The sequence below is a fragment of the Zerene cesonia genome, chromosome 2 (assembly GCF_012273895.1).
Source record: "Zerene cesonia ecotype Mississippi chromosome 2, Zerene_cesonia_1.1, whole genome shotgun sequence".
Lineage (NCBI taxonomy): Eukaryota > Metazoa > Arthropoda > Insecta > Lepidoptera > Pieridae > Zerene > Zerene cesonia.
In genome coordinates this window covers 4,180,676-4,198,129 of record NC_052103.1, presented here as the reverse complement: position 1 = coordinate 4,198,129, position 17,454 = coordinate 4,180,676, and the positions used below count along the sequence as shown (strand labels likewise).

Below are 17,454 nucleotides of genomic sequence, written 5' to 3'. Positions count from 1 at the left end.
GTAAATAATTTATATTTTTGAATTTAATTAAAATTTAAATCAAAATTGTGAACCGCGCTTTTTCAAATTCCCGCCAGACTGTTGTTTAAGTAGTAACTAGTTCTAAATCTGTAATTTCGTTTAAACATGTATAATGGTACTCTGTGGTATAAACTTTAAGCTCACAATTCACGTCAATATTTAATAATAATTACCACCAGTTTGTTGTGTATCTATAACTTCATTAATTTTTATATAGTCACAAAATGACAAAAAGAACTTGCTATGTATGGGATCAATATTTATTAGAACAATGTGATCGTTTGCCTGCTGTTAATAACAGAGTAAGTTGAATTAATTATTATTTATTATTTTTTTTAAAAACCTAGAAAACTGTTTAGTTAATGCTGTAATTCCGTTTCTCTACAGGCATCTATGATACATAGTCTTATTACAGCCTATAAGCTTTTCGAAAAGATGCAAATTGTGAACTCAGTTCCAGCATCATTTGAAGATTTGAAACTATTTCATTCAGAAGTGTATCTTGACCATTTAAAAACCCTGGAAATTATTGACGACGACTACATGACTCATTCACAAGATGAAAAGTTTGGAATTGGTAATAACAGCAATAAAATATATGTTATGTACATATTTAAGTACATGTCATAATTAAAATTCATATTATTGATATTTGCAGGATATGATTGTCCACCTGTATGTGAGATGTACAAGCTAGTGTCTGTTATTGCTGGAGGATCGATAACAGCTGCCAAATGTCTTCTATTAGGTATTGCAGATGTTGCCATCAATTGGTGTGGGGGATGGCATCACGCACAGAGGTATGAAAATATATATTGTTCTATAATAGCTTCTTTGCTTTGAGACAGCATTATGTTTCATAACTTATCATTGTCTCTGAATTCATTTTTAGGTTTGGTGCTGAAGGTTTTTGTTATGTTAATGATATAGTAATATGTATAGAAAATTTGAAACAAAAATTTCAAAGAGTCCTCTATATTGATTTAGATGTTCATCATGGTACAGTATTATTATTTCATTTATTCGGTTAATAAAACCAATTCAATAAAATTTTCATTTGTGTTGAATTTAATGGGATTTTTTTGTTTTATAATTTTTAACTGTTTAAAAATTTAAACTTGTTTCACAAAGCATGAAAAAAGATTATCTTTTAACATATTAGTTAAAAATCTACCCCATTTTTTCACAGGTAATGGTGTTCAAGATGCATACAACTTAAGTAAATCAGTGTTTACGCTGTCATTCCACAAGTATGAGGCTGGATTTTATCCAGGAACGGGCAGTATCAATGATATAGGCACTTTAACTGGCAAAGGCTTTATGTGTAATGTACCTCTGTATGCAGCATATTGTGATGACACCTTTGAATATGTGTTTGAAAAGTGGGTAAAGTATTAATAATCTGAAAAGTATACTAAATTAAATATTATAAACACTGAACATTTTACTTTTTAATTAAAAAAACAATTCAGAAAAACTGTATCTAAATTCATAGAATTCTTTTTTAAACTGTGAATTGATTTATTTAAATTCAGGGTATTTGAGAAAGTATTTGAAAAGTTTAGCCCAGATGCTGTAGTGGTGCAATGTGGGGCAGATGCTCTAGCAAGGGATCCTAATGGTGGTGCTGGATTGACTATAAAGAGTTACTGTAAATGTGTAAAAGATGTATTAAACAAAAATAAACCTACAATTCTTCTAGGTGGAGGTATGTTTATTCTGTCTATTAAATAATGAGTACTTGAATTTTTTGTAAACCAGTATTTATTGTCTATTACAAAAAAAATATCTAAAGCTTTTTTAAAATGAATAAAAGTCTTATAAACTTATGTTTTTCTAATTTATAGGAGGATATAATCATAGCAATGCAGCAAGGCTCTGGTCTTCTATTACAGCATTAGTTATTGGAGTTGAATTAGATGAAAATATACCTGAACATGATTACTGGCCTCAGTATGGACCTGATTTTATGCTCAATATTCAACCATTGCTAACCAAAGATGAAAACTCGAGAAAATATCTTGATCATTGTATAGCAAGAATCTCAGGTAAAAAAAAACATTGTTGGGTAGAATTTTGCAATGCCACCAAGCAATAAAACTGCATTCAAAGATTTCCAACACCTTGTCTTCCATACAAGGTAATGGAACTTACTAAATTGTGTTAAAATTACACTATACTTATTTTATAACAGGATAAATCAATGTATCTATAAAATTAAAAATCTATAATATTTGATATATAAAATGAAAGGAAAGGCATGAAAATTAAATTAAATTATTTTAAATCCAAAACAATGGGAATGTACTAGGTACATTAAGTTATGCTGCATCTTATAAATAACAATGCATACATTACAAACATGTACAATCGTCGTATCTTAAGTTTTCGTCATTATATAAATGACATTATTGATGATTAAAAATAACTAACTTATTGTATACAGACAGACAGTAGTTAAGCAAAAATGCTTAAACTTGTTCCGATTCATTTATAAGTCAATATTTTAGATTTTAATCGAAATTCGATCGCCTAATATCTGATTTATCAAGTTTGTTTAATAATTGAGAAATAACACCTTATTATACTTATTGCACATTCCTCTTCCAATCCTGTATATTACTTTTATTAAATCTGATGTTATTTGAGATGTATTATTGAAAACTTACTTTTAGAAAGACAATTTAATATATAAGTTATTAATAGGTTAGTACTTGAAAAATACAAGGAATAGAAGAATTGTATCGTGAGTAACCGAATGAGTAGTGGTAAGGCGTCGCAGCACGATGTAAGAAGCAAGTCCCCCCTTATGATTAAATCAATTTTAAAATTTAAAATATTCATTTTCATTTTCACAGATAACTTAGAAAAATATCTGGTTCCAATTACACACCAAAAACACAAGATATGCAAGCATGATGTAATAGATGAGGATAAAAATGAAATAGTACATGTGAGCAATCAATTCAAAAAATATAAGATGACACTTTACAATAATACTATGACTAATAATACGGAAAGTGGTGCCTCCAAGACTGATGTATATAATTTTATTGAATAAACATTTGTTAAAATTTATATTTATTTCATTTACTCGCTTCCTTTTTGACATAAATATAATTGAAAGTGAATTTAATATAATAATGAAAAATTGAAATCTGTTCTGTACTTTTTGTAAGGGAAAAGGACTTGGTTTACTATACTATTATTACTATTATATACAATAATAGTATATATATATATATATATATTATTATATATATATATATACTATTATTGTATTATTTACCATACTAGTTGACCTTGTTAAATAGATATTTATAAATATAAAAGTGTACCTCGAATCTAGGTTTGATATTTATTTTAAAGCTTATTAATTATAAAATAAAAAAGAAACATGAAAAAAAATATTTATTTAAGGTTCTTTCACTGAACAGTTCAACACACAGCAAGATATTATATAATATTAATGCATAAACTTATAAGAAAATTAAATAATGTAGTAATCTGTAAAGTGAAGATGAAAATATTACAACAATATCTCTACCAATAATGTGTAACATTTTTACAAATTAACATATTATTGGTTGAAAACGCAAACATTCTAACAATAGGCATATAGAATAAACTTTTGTTCTTTAATTTATAAACTGTTGATTCAGTATTCATTTATATATTATTATGCTTTTACATATATTAATACAGTTTAGGCCAAAGCCACACATTACGTGATGTTCATCAATATTATATGAAATTACTGTAATTGGATATTTTTATTGACTTCATATCAACAGTAAATAAAAAGGGACATGAAAAAATTAAACATATCTTCATATAAAACTAATAATTTAAGTAAAGCATCCATAAGACCACTTCCCAATCAAATTTTAATAAAGGTCATCACTAGTTGAAATTAAAAAATGAAGCGAATTAATTCAAGCCAATCATTATCTATTATATCTAAACTGATTTTACATACAGTGCATATAAAGTATTGCAAGCAATGTGGACATTCAATACAATTATTATTTTTATCCCTTTAGGCATAAAAATACATAAACAGCTTTAGCTTAGTTTGGTCTAAGATGATTATAACTCTTGTATGACACAAACAACAATGTAAATGCAGTTGTTATTTGAATTACTAAACTGGTATAATATGTAACATATGAAATAATAAAATAAGAGTCTATTTTTATCTAGCAGAGGCTATCATAATAACTTCACACAAGCGGTCTAATCACATTAGACTAACATTGCTGTAAAAATAACTCAATCCATAGTTTAATCTGTTGGTCTCTTTTCACTATGTTTTTTGGTAAATTCCTCTGCATTCTTTGTGAACTTTTTCCTGTCTTTAAGGAATTCTTCAGCTAACTCTGCACGTAATGGATGCTCAGGTTCTGGATCATTGACAAGGGCAACTAAAGCTTGGATGACTGTAAATTACCAATTTTGTTGCATTATTATATTATAATTTTCATTGTCACTCAATATATTACATCATAAACTGTTTTGTGTTTTAGAAAAATACTTTTAAGGCTAAACTGTAATGTACACACATACCTTGATCAGTCTTAGTTGCTGGTTTCCAATTTTCAGCACTAATGATAGGTAAACAAACTTGCCCCTTCTCATCAATGTTTGGATGGTAGATTTTAGTTTTAAAACTTATTTTTGGTGGCTTGAAAGGATACTCTGCTGGGAAATTAATCTCAATACGGAATGCACCTTTGTTGTAGGGAGGATTGTCCTGTTACCAGTCAAAATAATATTATTGTATATATTATTATTAAATTCAACAAAATAAATTGACGAAAACATTTATAATCTAGTGTCATGCTAGATATAGAAAATTTACATATTCAATTTATAAACTACTTACAGGTACAATCAATCCTTGCCAAGTTAAAATGTTTGATTCATCAACCTGGATGTCCCTAAAAGATTTCAGTCCAGACTGTCTGATGTCATTGAGCTCCTGAAAGATGAAGATGTAGTGCTTCTTACTTTGTACTTTTTAGATACTGATAGGAATAACCAACCCATTATCTATCTAATCTAATTATATAGGTGACACCGCTATAACATTTTAAGCCCATTTGAATTTTTTTTTTAAATGAAATATGTAGTCATTAGAGGTTTCACAAAAAATTGCGATCGTAACCCTTACCTTTTGAAGTCTTCTAGTTGCTGCCATCGTAATCTAATTTACAGAATTGTAATAATCTTGAAATTCTGAACACACTCGTACTATTATCTTATTAAATAGCTGTCCACTTTAACAACATAATTCGTTATTAATATTGCCGAAAATATGAGTCAGTTCAGTTTCAGTGTTAAATGAAATGTCAATGATATGTCTGTCGGCAGAATTGAAGGCGGCCATTGTTGTTCAGTTCCATTATACGTTTTATCAATTTTACCTTGTACTTGGCTTTCTACAGTATATTTCCACCATATTAATATAATTCATTCGATTTATACATTACATTTATTTGCATACTACGCTAAAACACACCTAACGATTCCTAGAATATTTTTCAAATCGATTCTATTTTTTTTTGTTATCGTCACCAATGGGGCTGGTGGGCCGCATGATAGCGTTACCACCGCCCATGAAGATTTGCAGAGGCATAAGGTCGATTACGAACCTTACGCCTCTAAAAATGGATTGCCGACCATAAATTGGAAAGGGATTAAGAAAGGTTTGACGAGAGGAATAAACGAAACGACTGGGAAGGGTAAGGAAAAGGATATGGGCCTCCGGCTCCTCCACTAACCGAACGAAACACAACATGCTACCATTTCACGCCGGTCTTCTGTGAGGGTGCGGTACTTCCCCGGTGCTAGCTGGCCTAATTCGTGGCAAAGCGTGCTCGACTCCCATATACAACTTATTACTCACAATATTAATTATGCCTTCCCGATCCTTTCGATTCTCACGAACTGTGACTGCACGTATAACTTTATGCGACATAATCTACTAGACAGATTTCAAAAATTCTTCATCCTAGCTACATCACATCCCTACTAATATTATAAATGCAAAAGTAACTCTGTCTGTCTGTTACGCTTTCATGCCTAAACCACTGAACCGATTTTGATAAAATTTGGTATGAAAATAGAACTGAACTTGGGAAAGGACATAGGATACTTTTTATCGCGAAAAAAGAGTAGAAAGGGTTGAGAGAGGGGATGAAAGTTTGTTATTGTCAAACTGATTTTGATGAAACTTGGTATGAAGATGGAGCTAAACGTGGGAAAGAACAAACCAAACTTATTAATGTGAAGAAAATACTCCTTACCATGTCGCGCGATATAAGCGAATTCTACGCGGGCGAAGCCGCGGGCGAAAAGCTAGTCCACTATATAACAATAAGTCGGGTTTTCCTTCTTGACGCTATTACTCCAGAACGCACGAACCAATTTCCACGGTTTTGCTGTCCATGGAAAGGTCTCGGGCTCCGTGAGGTTTATAGCAAAGAATATTCGAGAAAAATTTTAAAAGAAAAGCGGGAAAATCATTTTTCACATACAGCCATCTGGTGGCGAAACGGAGTTCGCCGGGTTTGCTAGTAGGCTATATATTATGTATAACGTGCAAAGCCGGGGCGCGTAGGCTAGTAGGAAATATACAAGACGACCACGAGAAAATGAGGATAAAAATAAAAAATGTATGTGTGACAATATATATTATATTTAATCAAATGTTCATTTACAAAACCAGAGCTACTTTTTATACGAAAATACAGTTTCGTATGGACAGATACAAAAAAAAAGATAGCTTGTTGTATAATAGCATTTTTGCGCCCTTCCACGTTCAACGACGAAAACGAAGGATAAAAATGTATCCAAATCATATCATCGATATCATGTGGAAGGGCGCTTTAAGCCAAGAATATGAAACGATTTAAATTGGCGACACGAATGTTCGCATAAAAGACACTTACTCTGTAAGAACAACGTGACAATTGATATTGAAAGTAACAGCTGCTGAAATATGAAATTATTACTGACTTTGTAATATTTAATATGATGTATATTCTCATTGGAATTAGTCACAAGTGCTTTGTTATTACATGTCGCGACCTTCACACAATCATTCACGTCGCTATTGACAGAGCTTTGCAGTGAGCACTTTTCTTCGGAATTTATGAACGGTAAGAATATGTTGGTGTTCACTGTGTAGCTCAATTTGTACGTGGGTTTCAATCTTCGTGGCCGCGTTCGTCGTCGCGACGGCGGTTGCGCTGGCGTCGCCCCCCCCAGCCCTCGCGGGGGCGGTCCCGTTGCCGGCCTTCGCCCCTCGGCGCGCCGCCCCGCTGGAAGAACGACCCTTGCTTTTCGAAAATACGCTCGTTTGAATCCACCAAGTTGCCAACCTGTGATGAATGATGCACGAGTGATTAGTTAAATTGTATTGTTAACAGTTGCAATAAACTGTTGTGAAGACGGAATTGGGGTCATGTGTACTTATGATTACAATTATGCTATTTAGCTTATGATTGAAGATTCAAATAAATATAATTTACACATGATAGATTGTAAATAAGAATTAGATAAGTTGTTATTACCAAATATACTATACGTTCATTGAGTTCATACGAGTATTAATTACCTTGTCAGCAAGTTGTAGCGCCAGCGCTTGCATCCTAGTGGGTTCTGAGCGATGAAGTATCGCACATTCGCTAGGATCATCCAATGACGCAAGAAGTTCTTCATTTATAATCATCTTAGAGACAAGTGAGTGCACGCGTTGGCGAGGCAGTTCAAACATATCGGCCAACGAGCGAAGAGACAATGATGCGTAAACGTGGGCGTACGTAAATAGATACGTGCGTAGGGATTCTTCGCGTATCAGACGACCAAGCATGGCGCGAACGTTGTCAGCACCTACCATTAGATCCCAAACCTAAAAAAAAACATGAGTGTTAAAAAGATTACCTTTATTGCCAAATTTATATGCAGAGACTGTGAGATAATTTGCCTATGAAGACAATTAGTAACATGATTTTTATAGTCACAAATGTACTTAGCACTTTTTATTCCACACCAAATTGTATAGCTTTTCAAGAATTTGGAAAAAAAGTCCTAAAACATTTCGAACAGAATTACGTACCTTAGCGTTCATCTTTTCATTGACGATGAAGTTGAGACATGCGCGCCAGTCACCACGTCGCATGGCTCTGGCTGCGGCCACGGCATGCTCTCGCATCGACTCTGGCGGTCCCACGAGCGCCTGACGCTCACTAGCACGTAAGTTCTGATAGAATGTCTTACTTATCATACGACGGCGGGCATCGAATTCGTGAGCTGCCATGTAGGGTATCTCAATCAACATAGCTGACACCAAATATACGCATTCCAACAGCTCCAAATTGATATGCATATGGAAAGGCATTTGCCGTTGCTTTTCAATTTTCTCTTGTTCTTTTGAACGCTCGTGTTGGCGTTGAGGCAGCAGACCTTGAGCCAGGAGCTCCTTGGGCTTTCCAGTCATCATTAGTTCGGCGAGACAGCCGTGAGCTTCTTTCACATTCCCTCGGCGGAAAGCACACAATCCCAAATTGGCCATTGTACGGTTGTACAGAATCTGAGTGCTAGGATCAGAATGCTGAACATTTTCTTGCAAATGAGACATAAGCAGTAGATCGCGCGCTTGGAACCAATTATCGTGCAAAGCGTGGTGGTAAATATGAGACAAAATTGCACGAGTACGTAGACGGTCAGATTCATCATTTGCATAGATATATTTGCAGAGACGTTCCATCTTTTTAATCGAAGTCTCCTCACCAGGAGGCAGATCCTTCTTAACGGCGCGTGGATCAAACTTGTAGTAAAGATGGTCGATTTTACGAAGATACGCACGACAGATTTCTTGGGGTGCACCATCCCGTTCTACTACTTGACATACGCGATCAATCAATGCAGATACCCTAACCTCATCCTTCAATCTCTCAACATATTCATTAGAATGGGGATCACATTCCTTAAGGAGCTTAGTAAATTCATCATCCAGGCGCTCAAGTGCAGTAAGTAAACATCCACGAACTTGGAATGGAGGAGTTACTAATTGCTCATTTTCCTCAGTAATCATTTCGCTCAGGACCATGTCTTCATGAGCTAGCAAAATTGTAACCATATGGTCGACATTTTCAACGAGCCTAGACCAATATTCTGGTTTCATTGCATCAGATACTTTAGGATTATAATCAAAAAGTGCAGCAACAGTTGCAGCACGTAATTTAAGTTGAAGAGCATCTCCAAGGTTGTGCTGTTGAGCGACAGTACGAAGTTCGTGTAAAAGCTCGAGCTGAGCACGGCGATCGGTACGCTTACGACCTCGAGCGGCGCTAATCTCACCGAGTTTCTTCACTACTAAGGCAGCATCTATGTCACTATCCTGTTGAGAATATTGAAAGCTTTATTAGTATGGATAAAAGCATCATATTGTATAATATGACTGTTGTAATACATACCTTAGCAAACATCTTGGGTTTATCTGAAGTTGCTGCACCTTTGCGTACAGTTTCCCACTCTCCACCGTCATCAGCTTGGTCCTTCTTGCTAACTTTACCAGCCCGTTCACGTCTCTCTCTTCTCGCCCTACGCCTGTCCCTCTCTTCATCATCATCTCTCTCAGTGGTACGTTTCAAGAATCTTTCACGGAGAGTGGTTGCACCTCGAGTTTCATCATCAGAGCTGGAACTGGATTCAGAAGAGCTGCTACCCCAGTCCATTGAGTCAGAAGACTCATCATCTTGTGGTGGTGGCCTACGGGGTGGCTCAGGTGAACGGCGAACCTTAGGCTTTTCTTTTACTTTTTCTTCTTCATCAGACTCATCAGATGAGGAAGTATCTACATAAGAAAATAATATTTTTTATTATTATTTTGGGACACAAATGAGTGAATTGTTATTTATAACACCTTTCTGTATTGATAAAAATTTATAACTAAAATGTACAAATTAATATTTTTGATCGGAACATATTTTAATTTGAAATTATTCACAAAAGAGCAACCTTGTAGTATGATTTACATATCTAAGCTAGACAGTACAAATTTTGGTATGTTTCTGAAACAAAATAGAAAATGGTATTCATAAAATTATATATTAGCCACTTCAACCTCTTAGAACTCAGTGCCTGAGATTAGAATGTAAAAAAAAATGAATTCTTCACCTGTAAATTATTATATAGATATCCAGTATTTGGACAGTTATAATAAAAATTGGATATTTTCAAAACTAGGATTTGAAAATATCAAGTAAAAACCTGCTTGCAATAGTGTGATTTTATGATTACTTTTTTGTGTTTGCAGATAGTTGGGAGTCTGGATAGATACATTTGTTACTGTTTAGTGGAGGAGTGCTGGTGTACTCACGGAAGAATAATACATATATATATATATGAGCCAAAAACCATATCTGATCCTAACATTGTATTGTAATCTTTGCAATCTTTGATCTTTCACTATTCTAAAAATTATTTATGCACACTTGCAAATTAATGTTTGTAAATAATGCTTCATATTTCATCATACAAATGCCTTACCACTTATTACGTATTATTTAAATCATTAATAATTTCATCATATTTCATAATAAAAACTTTGTAGGCATCAGTGTTATAAGTTAAGATTGCTATGAAGTTCAACTATATTGTGTATGATTATGATGAAACTGGTTATGGACTTAGGTAAGTTACAATTTATTACTTGCTCATGTTTACCCTAACTTTGCTAATATACATTTAATATAATTGAATAATCATAGAACTCACCTTTACGTTCATCATCATCATCAGGCAGGTCAGGGTTTTCACGGAACTTCACAATCTCAGAATCAAACTCCTTTGCATACTTCCTTAGCTTTTGCCTTAGAGATGTTAATGCTTTACTATTGCCTTTCGACATTGCTTTCCTACTATCACGGTCATTCCATGCTCCAGTTACCCAATCTTCTAATTCCACAAGGGCTCGTATAAAAAACCTGGGAGCAATTCCATTTTCTTCCTTTTGAATAACTGAGGAAGCACGAGTGTAAGCTCTCTGCAGCTCTTCAAAGGATGCCAAGGCAGAGGAGAAATCTTTGATCTTACGGTGATTTCTAATTGAGTGAATAATTCCTTCTAACTCCTCATACCTTTTCTCTTTCATAGAGCGCACAACGCGTTTAGTTTCCTCTTCATCATCACTAAACTATAAAAAAATATCAAGTTTATTAGTGTATCATGTATAAAATACTATTTCCTAGTAACGAAATATTTCACAATCTATAAGCTTACCGTGTAAACGGGTGCTGGGGCGCGTACTACCTGCTCCTCTTCAGAAGAAGTCTCTGAATCAGAGTCGGTCCCAGTTGCGAAGAATCGACTCATGATTACTCCAGGGCGCTACGATTATCTGCATTTAATTATTGCATTAAAAATTACTTGCAATGTTCTGTATATCATTAAATTTAAGAACTTCAACAACAAATTCAAAATTATAACTCGATAACAGACGACAAATGTGTTACGATATTTATAAGAGGTTATAATTATAACTCAGTAATATCACTGAATCTTACCTTCGAATATAATAACAATTACGAAATTCTTCTAAAGCACTCGTAGAAGTTGATAATTTCATGAAAATGATTTTATAATCATTAATTGAAGAGAAAAATTATGCGCCCACGAAACACTCCACACGTCAAAAGAAACACCGCCTGATAGTGATGTATCACTATCGGTATTACAATAGAATAAAGTAATATTATCGAACTATCGAATACCGATGTATGTTGTTGGACTTTTTACGTATTATTTGTCGCTTGTGAATATGTACCACATGTGGGTAGTATTTATATAACAATAAAATTTATCTTACTGATAATATTTTAAATTATTGATTAATAAAAAAAAATTAAATCGTTCGCTTTCAATTATATATACGCTAAATATTGTTGATGTGGTGATTACATGAATAATGAAGTCACTATTCACACTTTTACACTAATCACATTAATCACACTATCAAAGTATAACACTTATATTATAAATATGAATGTTTGTTTGTTTGGAAGTTTGTCTGTCAATCATGGTAAAACCACTGAACGGAATTTGATGAAATATGAACACAGGGTATGAGCTGTCTTGGGTGATACGGTACTTTTTTTCCCGATTAAGTGCTCCCATAGGATTAAACAGGAACCTTGATAACTGGGCGGAGCCGAAACGAGCGTCTAGTATGATGTAAATTTTTAAAAACGTTATTTCGGAAACGAGGTATATATTCTATGATAATTACATTCTACAGTAAATACTATATTTATGCCTAATTGACGGTTGTTTTAAGATTTTTTTTTCAATATAGCACTTAATATAGGTTCTTCTCTTACCTACCTACCTACCTAGTTCCGTTCAAAATTTCCTGTAGAGTGTGGATAATCTGTGTTTTTGACATTGGTATTCTATTGACATTTGGTCAGGTTCAAGAGAAAATGGGAAAGGTTATGACGAAGTAGGAGAAAATGTTGAATCATTTTTAAATGTACAAGAAAGATGTCCTAGATAAACGAAAAATGTACATATTATTGCAGGAATAAACGAAAATGGAATTTTCGACTTTGATAGTTCCTCTAACAAATAATATGTGTCGAACTTGTTTAGTAGAATTTGATTCCAATGACGCCGCCATGTTTATGAATATACAGGATCTCATTGAACATGAAATTAATAAAATTAAATTAATAGATATCTTAGTTTTCCTAAATTGCTTGGAGGTATGGTTATATAAAATATTGCATGTGTTATGTGACTCATGGACTTTTGTAAAAACAATTTGTTTTGCTTTCAGCATAATGATGAAGAAAACTGGCCTCAAGGAATGTGTGCATCATGTGTATCAACAGCTTTAATGGCTTATAGTTTTAAGCTTAACTGTTTGAAAGCTAATGCAACTTTATCACAAATATTAACACTCCAACAACAGACTTCTCAACAGTCTGATATAAACAACATTGATATAAATGTTGTTTATCAAGATCATGAATATGAAGTGCCACTGTTTAGCAGCCAGTCTGTTCTAGATTTTGAATCTAATCTGCCTTCTAATAAGGAACTAACTCCATTACCTCCAGTCACTGAGATAACATCCACTGAACATCCACCACGGAAAGAAGGAGAAAAAAAATATTCCTGTAGCTTGTGTAGTAAATCATTTACCCGCATATATAGTTTGAGATACCATATGGCCACGCATAGTGATTTTCGCAAACATTTGTGTCCTAAATGTGGAAAAGCCTTCTTTACTTATAATGGATTATCTCAACATCTTCGATCACATAGGGACACAGCTCAGTTTAAATGTGGCTTCTGCAATAAAACATACAAATCCCGCCAGTCCCTTAAAGAACATTTTCGAGTAGCACACTCAAGTAATCGCAAGTTATTTGTGTGTGTTACTTGTGGAAAAAGATTCACAGCAAAGTCATCATTAGTGATGCATATGAAGACTCATACTGGGCAAAAAGAATTTGCTTGTTCAATGTGTCCTAAAACATATACAAGGGCTTCCTACTTACGAGCACATGCACATGTGCATAATGGTAGTGAACGACCCAGAAAATTTCAATGTCCTTATAGTAATTGCAATAGGAGTTTTGCCACCAAACATTCACTTTTAGTTCATATAGCTCACACACACAGAACTGAAAGACCCCATAAATGTGATATTTGTATGAAGGGCTTTGCTACTATGTCAGGTTTAAAAATACATAAAAATTCTCACACTGCTAATAAAGAAGTTACTTGTGAGATTTGTAATAAGAAATTATCAAATAAGAGAGTATTACAAAAGCATATGAAGGTACATGGAGTGAATGAGTGACTTCTGATTTTTGTTTTGTAGTTGTAGGCTTTAAATTTGAATATTGATTCAGTGTCAAAAATATTTGTGACTGCTAATTGTTTAAATCAATAAAGTATATCAAATTCAACTGCTGGTATTTAATATGAAGTCCCTAATATATAATATATTATTACATTGGGAATAAAACAAGATTATAATATGAACAGTATATATTTGCAGAATGTACATTTTATAGAAAATAAAGAAGGTGAAACAATATGTACATTAATTACAGTGGTGGTATTAAAATAATTGATAAGGTGATACATGTAGCAATGAACATAAAAAAAACTAAAAGATAAACATACTTCCCCATACCATTTGACATTGACCGATCTATTCATTTAAACTAACAATGGTATAACAAAGTTAAAATAATGTATAACACATGCATCATAACATAAAACATTGATACAGTTTTTAACATAATTTGGAAGTAATTTTGGATATTGAGTCGATTAAATCTCAAAGTTTATTCATGCATGGCAAAGAAATGTTATTATTTGCCAAGTAATTTATTCATTTGTTTATTTTGGTGACCAATTTTAATATCAGCTGTATCCACTTTATCATGAATTTCATCTATCAAATTGTTCTGAGTTTCAATTTCTTCCCCAAGAGCCACTCCTAGACCTTTTAATCTTGAAATGTGATGTACCATTTCATCCAAGTTTGCATCCAACATTTTATTAATGCGCTGTGTGTCAGACATTGGCTCTAAAGTTGCTTGATCTTGATCTAAGCCACGTAATCGAGTTGTAGGGTGACTACTGAAGCGTTCTGTTGGTGTTGTTCCACTCAAACCATCGAGGGTCTCTTCCAATCTTGCACTTGGACCTGGCTTACTGCTAGTGGAACTAGGAGATGCCTGACTTTTTGGTGGTGTCTGGTCTGATTTTCCAGAAAGATAATTTTTAAAGCCATAGAAAACTGATTTAATGCCATTCAGGTGTTTCTGACTGTATGTCAAGTTTGTGTTTATATCATCCAGTCTCCTGCTTGTATTTTGTAGTTGTTCTCTTTGACGGGCGAGTTCCTCGGCAGTAGCAATTCCAATTTGCTCAGATTCTCGCAATAAACCTATACTCCTCGAAGATGAATCTAGAGTCCTTTGCTCTATTTCCTTCTGTTTTTGAAGCATGGTTTGTCTTTGTCGTTCCAAGTCGGAGATATACGAAGACGTTTGAGATTTAGGCTGAGGGGGCGGCCTTCTGGATGCGTAACTATTGACGAAAGTATCATCGTCGACATCTTCATCTTCAAATAAATTACTAGTGTTGCTTAAATATCTGTGTCCGGACATTCCACAAGTTGCTCGGTTTAAGTATGCAATAATCGAACGTAATTCCTAACACAATTAAAGGACAAAGACTTGCAATATTTTACTATTAATCTCTCAAATTACAAGTACCTTTCTCTTATATGAATACTTTGTCCTTTTACAAAATACACACATAAAGACTGTTTTATGTTTGTGTTTATAATTAGATTTTGGAAAATAAACGAATAGAGAAATAAAAGATAGGGTAGGGTAGTATTCGTAACAAGTAAATTGGCCACTATTGACGTATACTGCACTAATGACACCGCAATGACACCTAAACTTTTTCTCTTTCGCATTGTTTAGTGAAGTCGGAAAATATACGGTTGTGGTTTACCGGTCATCTAACATAGTCATAAATAATTTCTGAGAACTTGAACCATTAAGATTTTTGTGGCCTACTTGAAAATTTTATTTTTACAGCAAATGTTAAGCTACAGGATTAAAAAAAAAGCAAAAATGCAAATAATCCAGGAGTCCAAAGAGCAAAATCTGTAATCGTTCCTTATTCTCTCTAAGTAATTGTGTATATTATTTGTATTAAATTTATGAACAATATATTACATATAATATTATCTACATATTTGTAATTTATTCTTTATAACTACTATATAATGGGTTTAATATATATATTGAAGTAGATAGTCAAATTTAATATTATTGGTTCGAGGATTTATAATATGAATATATTTATATATGTATGTACTAGTTCGACTTAGAGACTAATGCACTTATGAATTTAATAAAGTTTTATCGCATAGCAAGCATATTTAGAAATTAGAGGCTTCTGATCACACTGTCCTAAATTTTTGTATTGAATCAGACGATGGACATTGTGAGTGATTTTGAACCTATGTATTCAGAAATTATCTGAATATGATCGAATGGATCCAAGATCTATTTACGTGTAAATAAATCTTGTACCATTGTTTATTTCATAGCAAATACAATCATACAAGAAAATACAAGTGCAAAAGAAAGATTAGCAGTAACCTGACATAACAGACAATTTGTATTAATATTTTAAAAGTTAGCTCTATCATCCCAAACCCTTTTGACAAAAATTTTCCCCGAATAATATTGGGCTACAAGTAAAAGTCAAATATAAGTAGAAAATATATTAAGTTTAATTAAAAAAAAAAATCAAAATTGGTTCAACCGTTCGGGCAATTTGATACCAAAGACAGACTTAACACAAAAACATGTTAACACACCATTAATTTCCGTTTAGAGTTAAAAACGTTTATGATCAACAAAATCCATGGTTACCTTAAAATATGATTATTGATGTAACTTACGGTGAAAAGCGGCTACCGACGCAACAATTAATCTAACAAAATTTTCTTTTTATAATTTTAGTGTTTTAGAGGCTACGACTAGGCTTGAATATTCATGAAGTACTATTATCAATCAATTCTTAAATTGCAACGTATTTCTTGTTGGATATTAGAAATATTGAAATATATTTCAGAGATTCGTCAAAGTTCAAAGTCGTTCGTTTTGGTAAATAAAAAAAAATTACAATACCAAATTTTCTACAATTTCTACAACAATCAAACAGTCGCTGAGTTGTCAAAATGTCAAACAAAGATACATGACTATAACATAAATAATAACATTAATAATAACATTTGTTTTGAGGTGTCCCGCTATACATATATATAGCGGGACACCTCAAAACAAATGTTTTTTAGTGCACAGTCTAGTTAATTGTCTGGCACATATATTATACACTTATTTGTTTGACGTCTTTGCCAACTATGGACGTGAGGCCACCATTGATGATTTCTAAAATGATTCTACTTTCCGATGACTTCAGTTTTTTTTTTTTTTTTTTTTTTTTTTTTTTTTTTTTTTTTTTTTTTTTTTTTTTTTTCCTTTATGGCAAGAAGTTTTAACTATTTGCCAGTGTCAAGTTTATAAAGGTAGGGAAACAAATTTTATTTAAATATTTAAGCATAACTATAATCAGAGAAGCAGTATTTTTTATCATTATATATATATACATAAATATGCATTACTAAATATTATAACATCAATACTGTAATAAAAAAGCCATATATATATATATATACATATACATACACACATATACATATACTAACATACATATGTATATACATATATATTAACATATATGTATATATATATATATTATATAAATTAAAATCGAGCACAACTTCTATGGTATTATAAATCTTCAGTTGTACTATAC

General features: G+C 32.8%; 5 protein-coding genes across 6 annotated transcripts; 2 read left to right on the top strand and 3 right to left on the bottom strand.

The window, feature by feature from the left end:
- Positions 1–85: 85 nt before the first annotated feature.
- Positions 86–3,095, top strand: LOC119833363 (histone deacetylase 8-like). 2 transcript variants are annotated; one of them, XM_038357360.1, is made up of 8 exons: positions 86–323; positions 409–598; positions 680–821; positions 914–927; positions 1,211–1,403; positions 1,557–1,729; positions 1,869–2,069; positions 2,880–3,095. In XM_038357360.1, the coding sequence occupies exons 1-8, from the start codon at positions 246–248 to the stop codon at positions 3,080–3,082; spliced, it is 1,194 nt and encodes a 397-aa protein (XP_038213288.1). In that variant the 5' UTR covers positions 86–245; the 3' UTR covers positions 3,083–3,095. The 2 variants fall into 2 exon arrangements, with proteins under 2 accessions (XP_038213288.1, XP_038213281.1); XM_038357353.1 differs by having other exon boundaries at positions 914–1,020.
- Positions 3,096–3,418: 323 nt separating this feature from the next.
- Positions 3,419–5,407, bottom strand: LOC119834237 (ubiquitin-conjugating enzyme E2 L3). Its single transcript, XM_038358574.1, has 4 exons — positions 5,195–5,407; positions 4,907–5,002; positions 4,588–4,774; positions 3,419–4,460 (listed from the first exon to the last, which is right to left on the bottom strand). Exons 1-4 carry the CDS (start codon positions 5,219–5,221, stop codon positions 4,306–4,308), a joined length of 465 nt encoding a protein of 154 aa, XP_038214502.1. The 5' UTR covers positions 5,222–5,407; the 3' UTR covers positions 3,419–4,305.
- Positions 5,408–6,702: 1,295 nt separating this feature from the next.
- Positions 6,703–11,740, bottom strand: LOC119832863 (eukaryotic translation initiation factor 3 subunit C). The gene is made up of 7 exons (XM_038356664.1): positions 11,595–11,740; positions 11,311–11,428; positions 10,807–11,224; positions 9,504–9,883; positions 8,144–9,427; positions 7,643–7,936; positions 6,703–7,406 (listed from the first exon to the last, which is right to left on the bottom strand). The coding sequence occupies exons 2-7, from the start codon at positions 11,401–11,403 to the stop codon at positions 7,233–7,235; spliced, it is 2,643 nt and encodes an 880-aa protein (XP_038212592.1). The 5' UTR covers positions 11,404–11,428; positions 11,595–11,740; the 3' UTR covers positions 6,703–7,232.
- A 733-nt stretch (positions 11,741–12,473) lies between these two features.
- LOC119832924 (zinc finger protein 189-like) lies at positions 12,474–14,287 on the top strand. The gene is made up of 2 exons (XM_038356755.1): positions 12,474–12,791; positions 12,866–14,287. Exons 1-2 carry the CDS (start codon positions 12,621–12,623, stop codon positions 13,895–13,897), a joined length of 1,203 nt encoding a protein of 400 aa, XP_038212683.1. The 5' UTR covers positions 12,474–12,620; the 3' UTR covers positions 13,898–14,287.
- LOC119832933 (synaptosomal-associated protein 29) lies at positions 14,079–15,513 on the bottom strand. The gene has a single exon (XM_038356767.1). It carries the CDS (start codon positions 15,219–15,221, stop codon positions 14,418–14,420), a length of 804 nt encoding a protein of 267 aa, XP_038212695.1. The 5' UTR covers positions 15,222–15,513; the 3' UTR covers positions 14,079–14,417.
- Positions 15,514–17,454: the final 1,941 nt, after the last annotated feature.

Coding starts and splice junctions, on each gene's coding strand:
- LOC119833363 (XM_038357353.1), top strand. CDS start 246: ATGACAAAAAGAACTTGCTATGTATGGGATCAATATTTATTAGAACAA. Junction 822..913: donor GGATGGCATCACGCACAGAG/GTATGAAAATAT, acceptor ATTCATTTTTAG/GTTTGGTGCTGAAGGTTTTT. Junction 2,070..2,879: donor TTGTATAGCAAGAATCTCAG/GTAAAAAAAAAC, acceptor TCATTTTCACAG/ATAACTTAGAAAAATATCTG.
- LOC119834237 (XM_038358574.1), bottom strand. CDS start 5,221: ATGGCAGCAACTAGAAGACTTCAAAAG. Junction 5,003..5,194: donor CAACTAGAAGACTTCAAAAG/GTAAGGGTTACG, acceptor TTCATCTTTCAG/GAGCTCAATGACATCAGACA. Junction 4,775..4,906: donor GGCAAGGATTGATTGTACCT/GTAAGTAGTTTA, acceptor GACTGGTAACAG/GACAATCCTCCCTACAACAA.
- LOC119832863 (XM_038356664.1), bottom strand. CDS start 11,403: ATGAGTCGATTCTTCGCAACTGGGACCGACTCTGATTCAGAGACTTCT. Junction 9,884..10,806: donor TGATGATGATGAACGTAAAG/GTGAGTTCTATG, acceptor TTTCTTATGTAG/ATACTTCCTCATCTGATGAG. Junction 9,428..9,503: donor AACCCAAGATGTTTGCTAAG/GTATGTATTACA, acceptor TATTCTCAACAG/GATAGTGACATAGATGCTGC.
- LOC119832924 (XM_038356755.1), top strand. CDS start 12,621: ATGGAATTTTCGACTTTGATAGTTCCTCTAACAAATAATATGTGTCGA. Junction 12,792..12,865: donor TTTTCCTAAATTGCTTGGAG/GTATGGTTATAT, acceptor TTTTGCTTTCAG/CATAATGATGAAGAAAACTG.
- LOC119832933 (XM_038356767.1), bottom strand. CDS start 15,221: ATGTCCGGACACAGATATTTAAGCAACACTAGTAATTTATTTGAAGAT.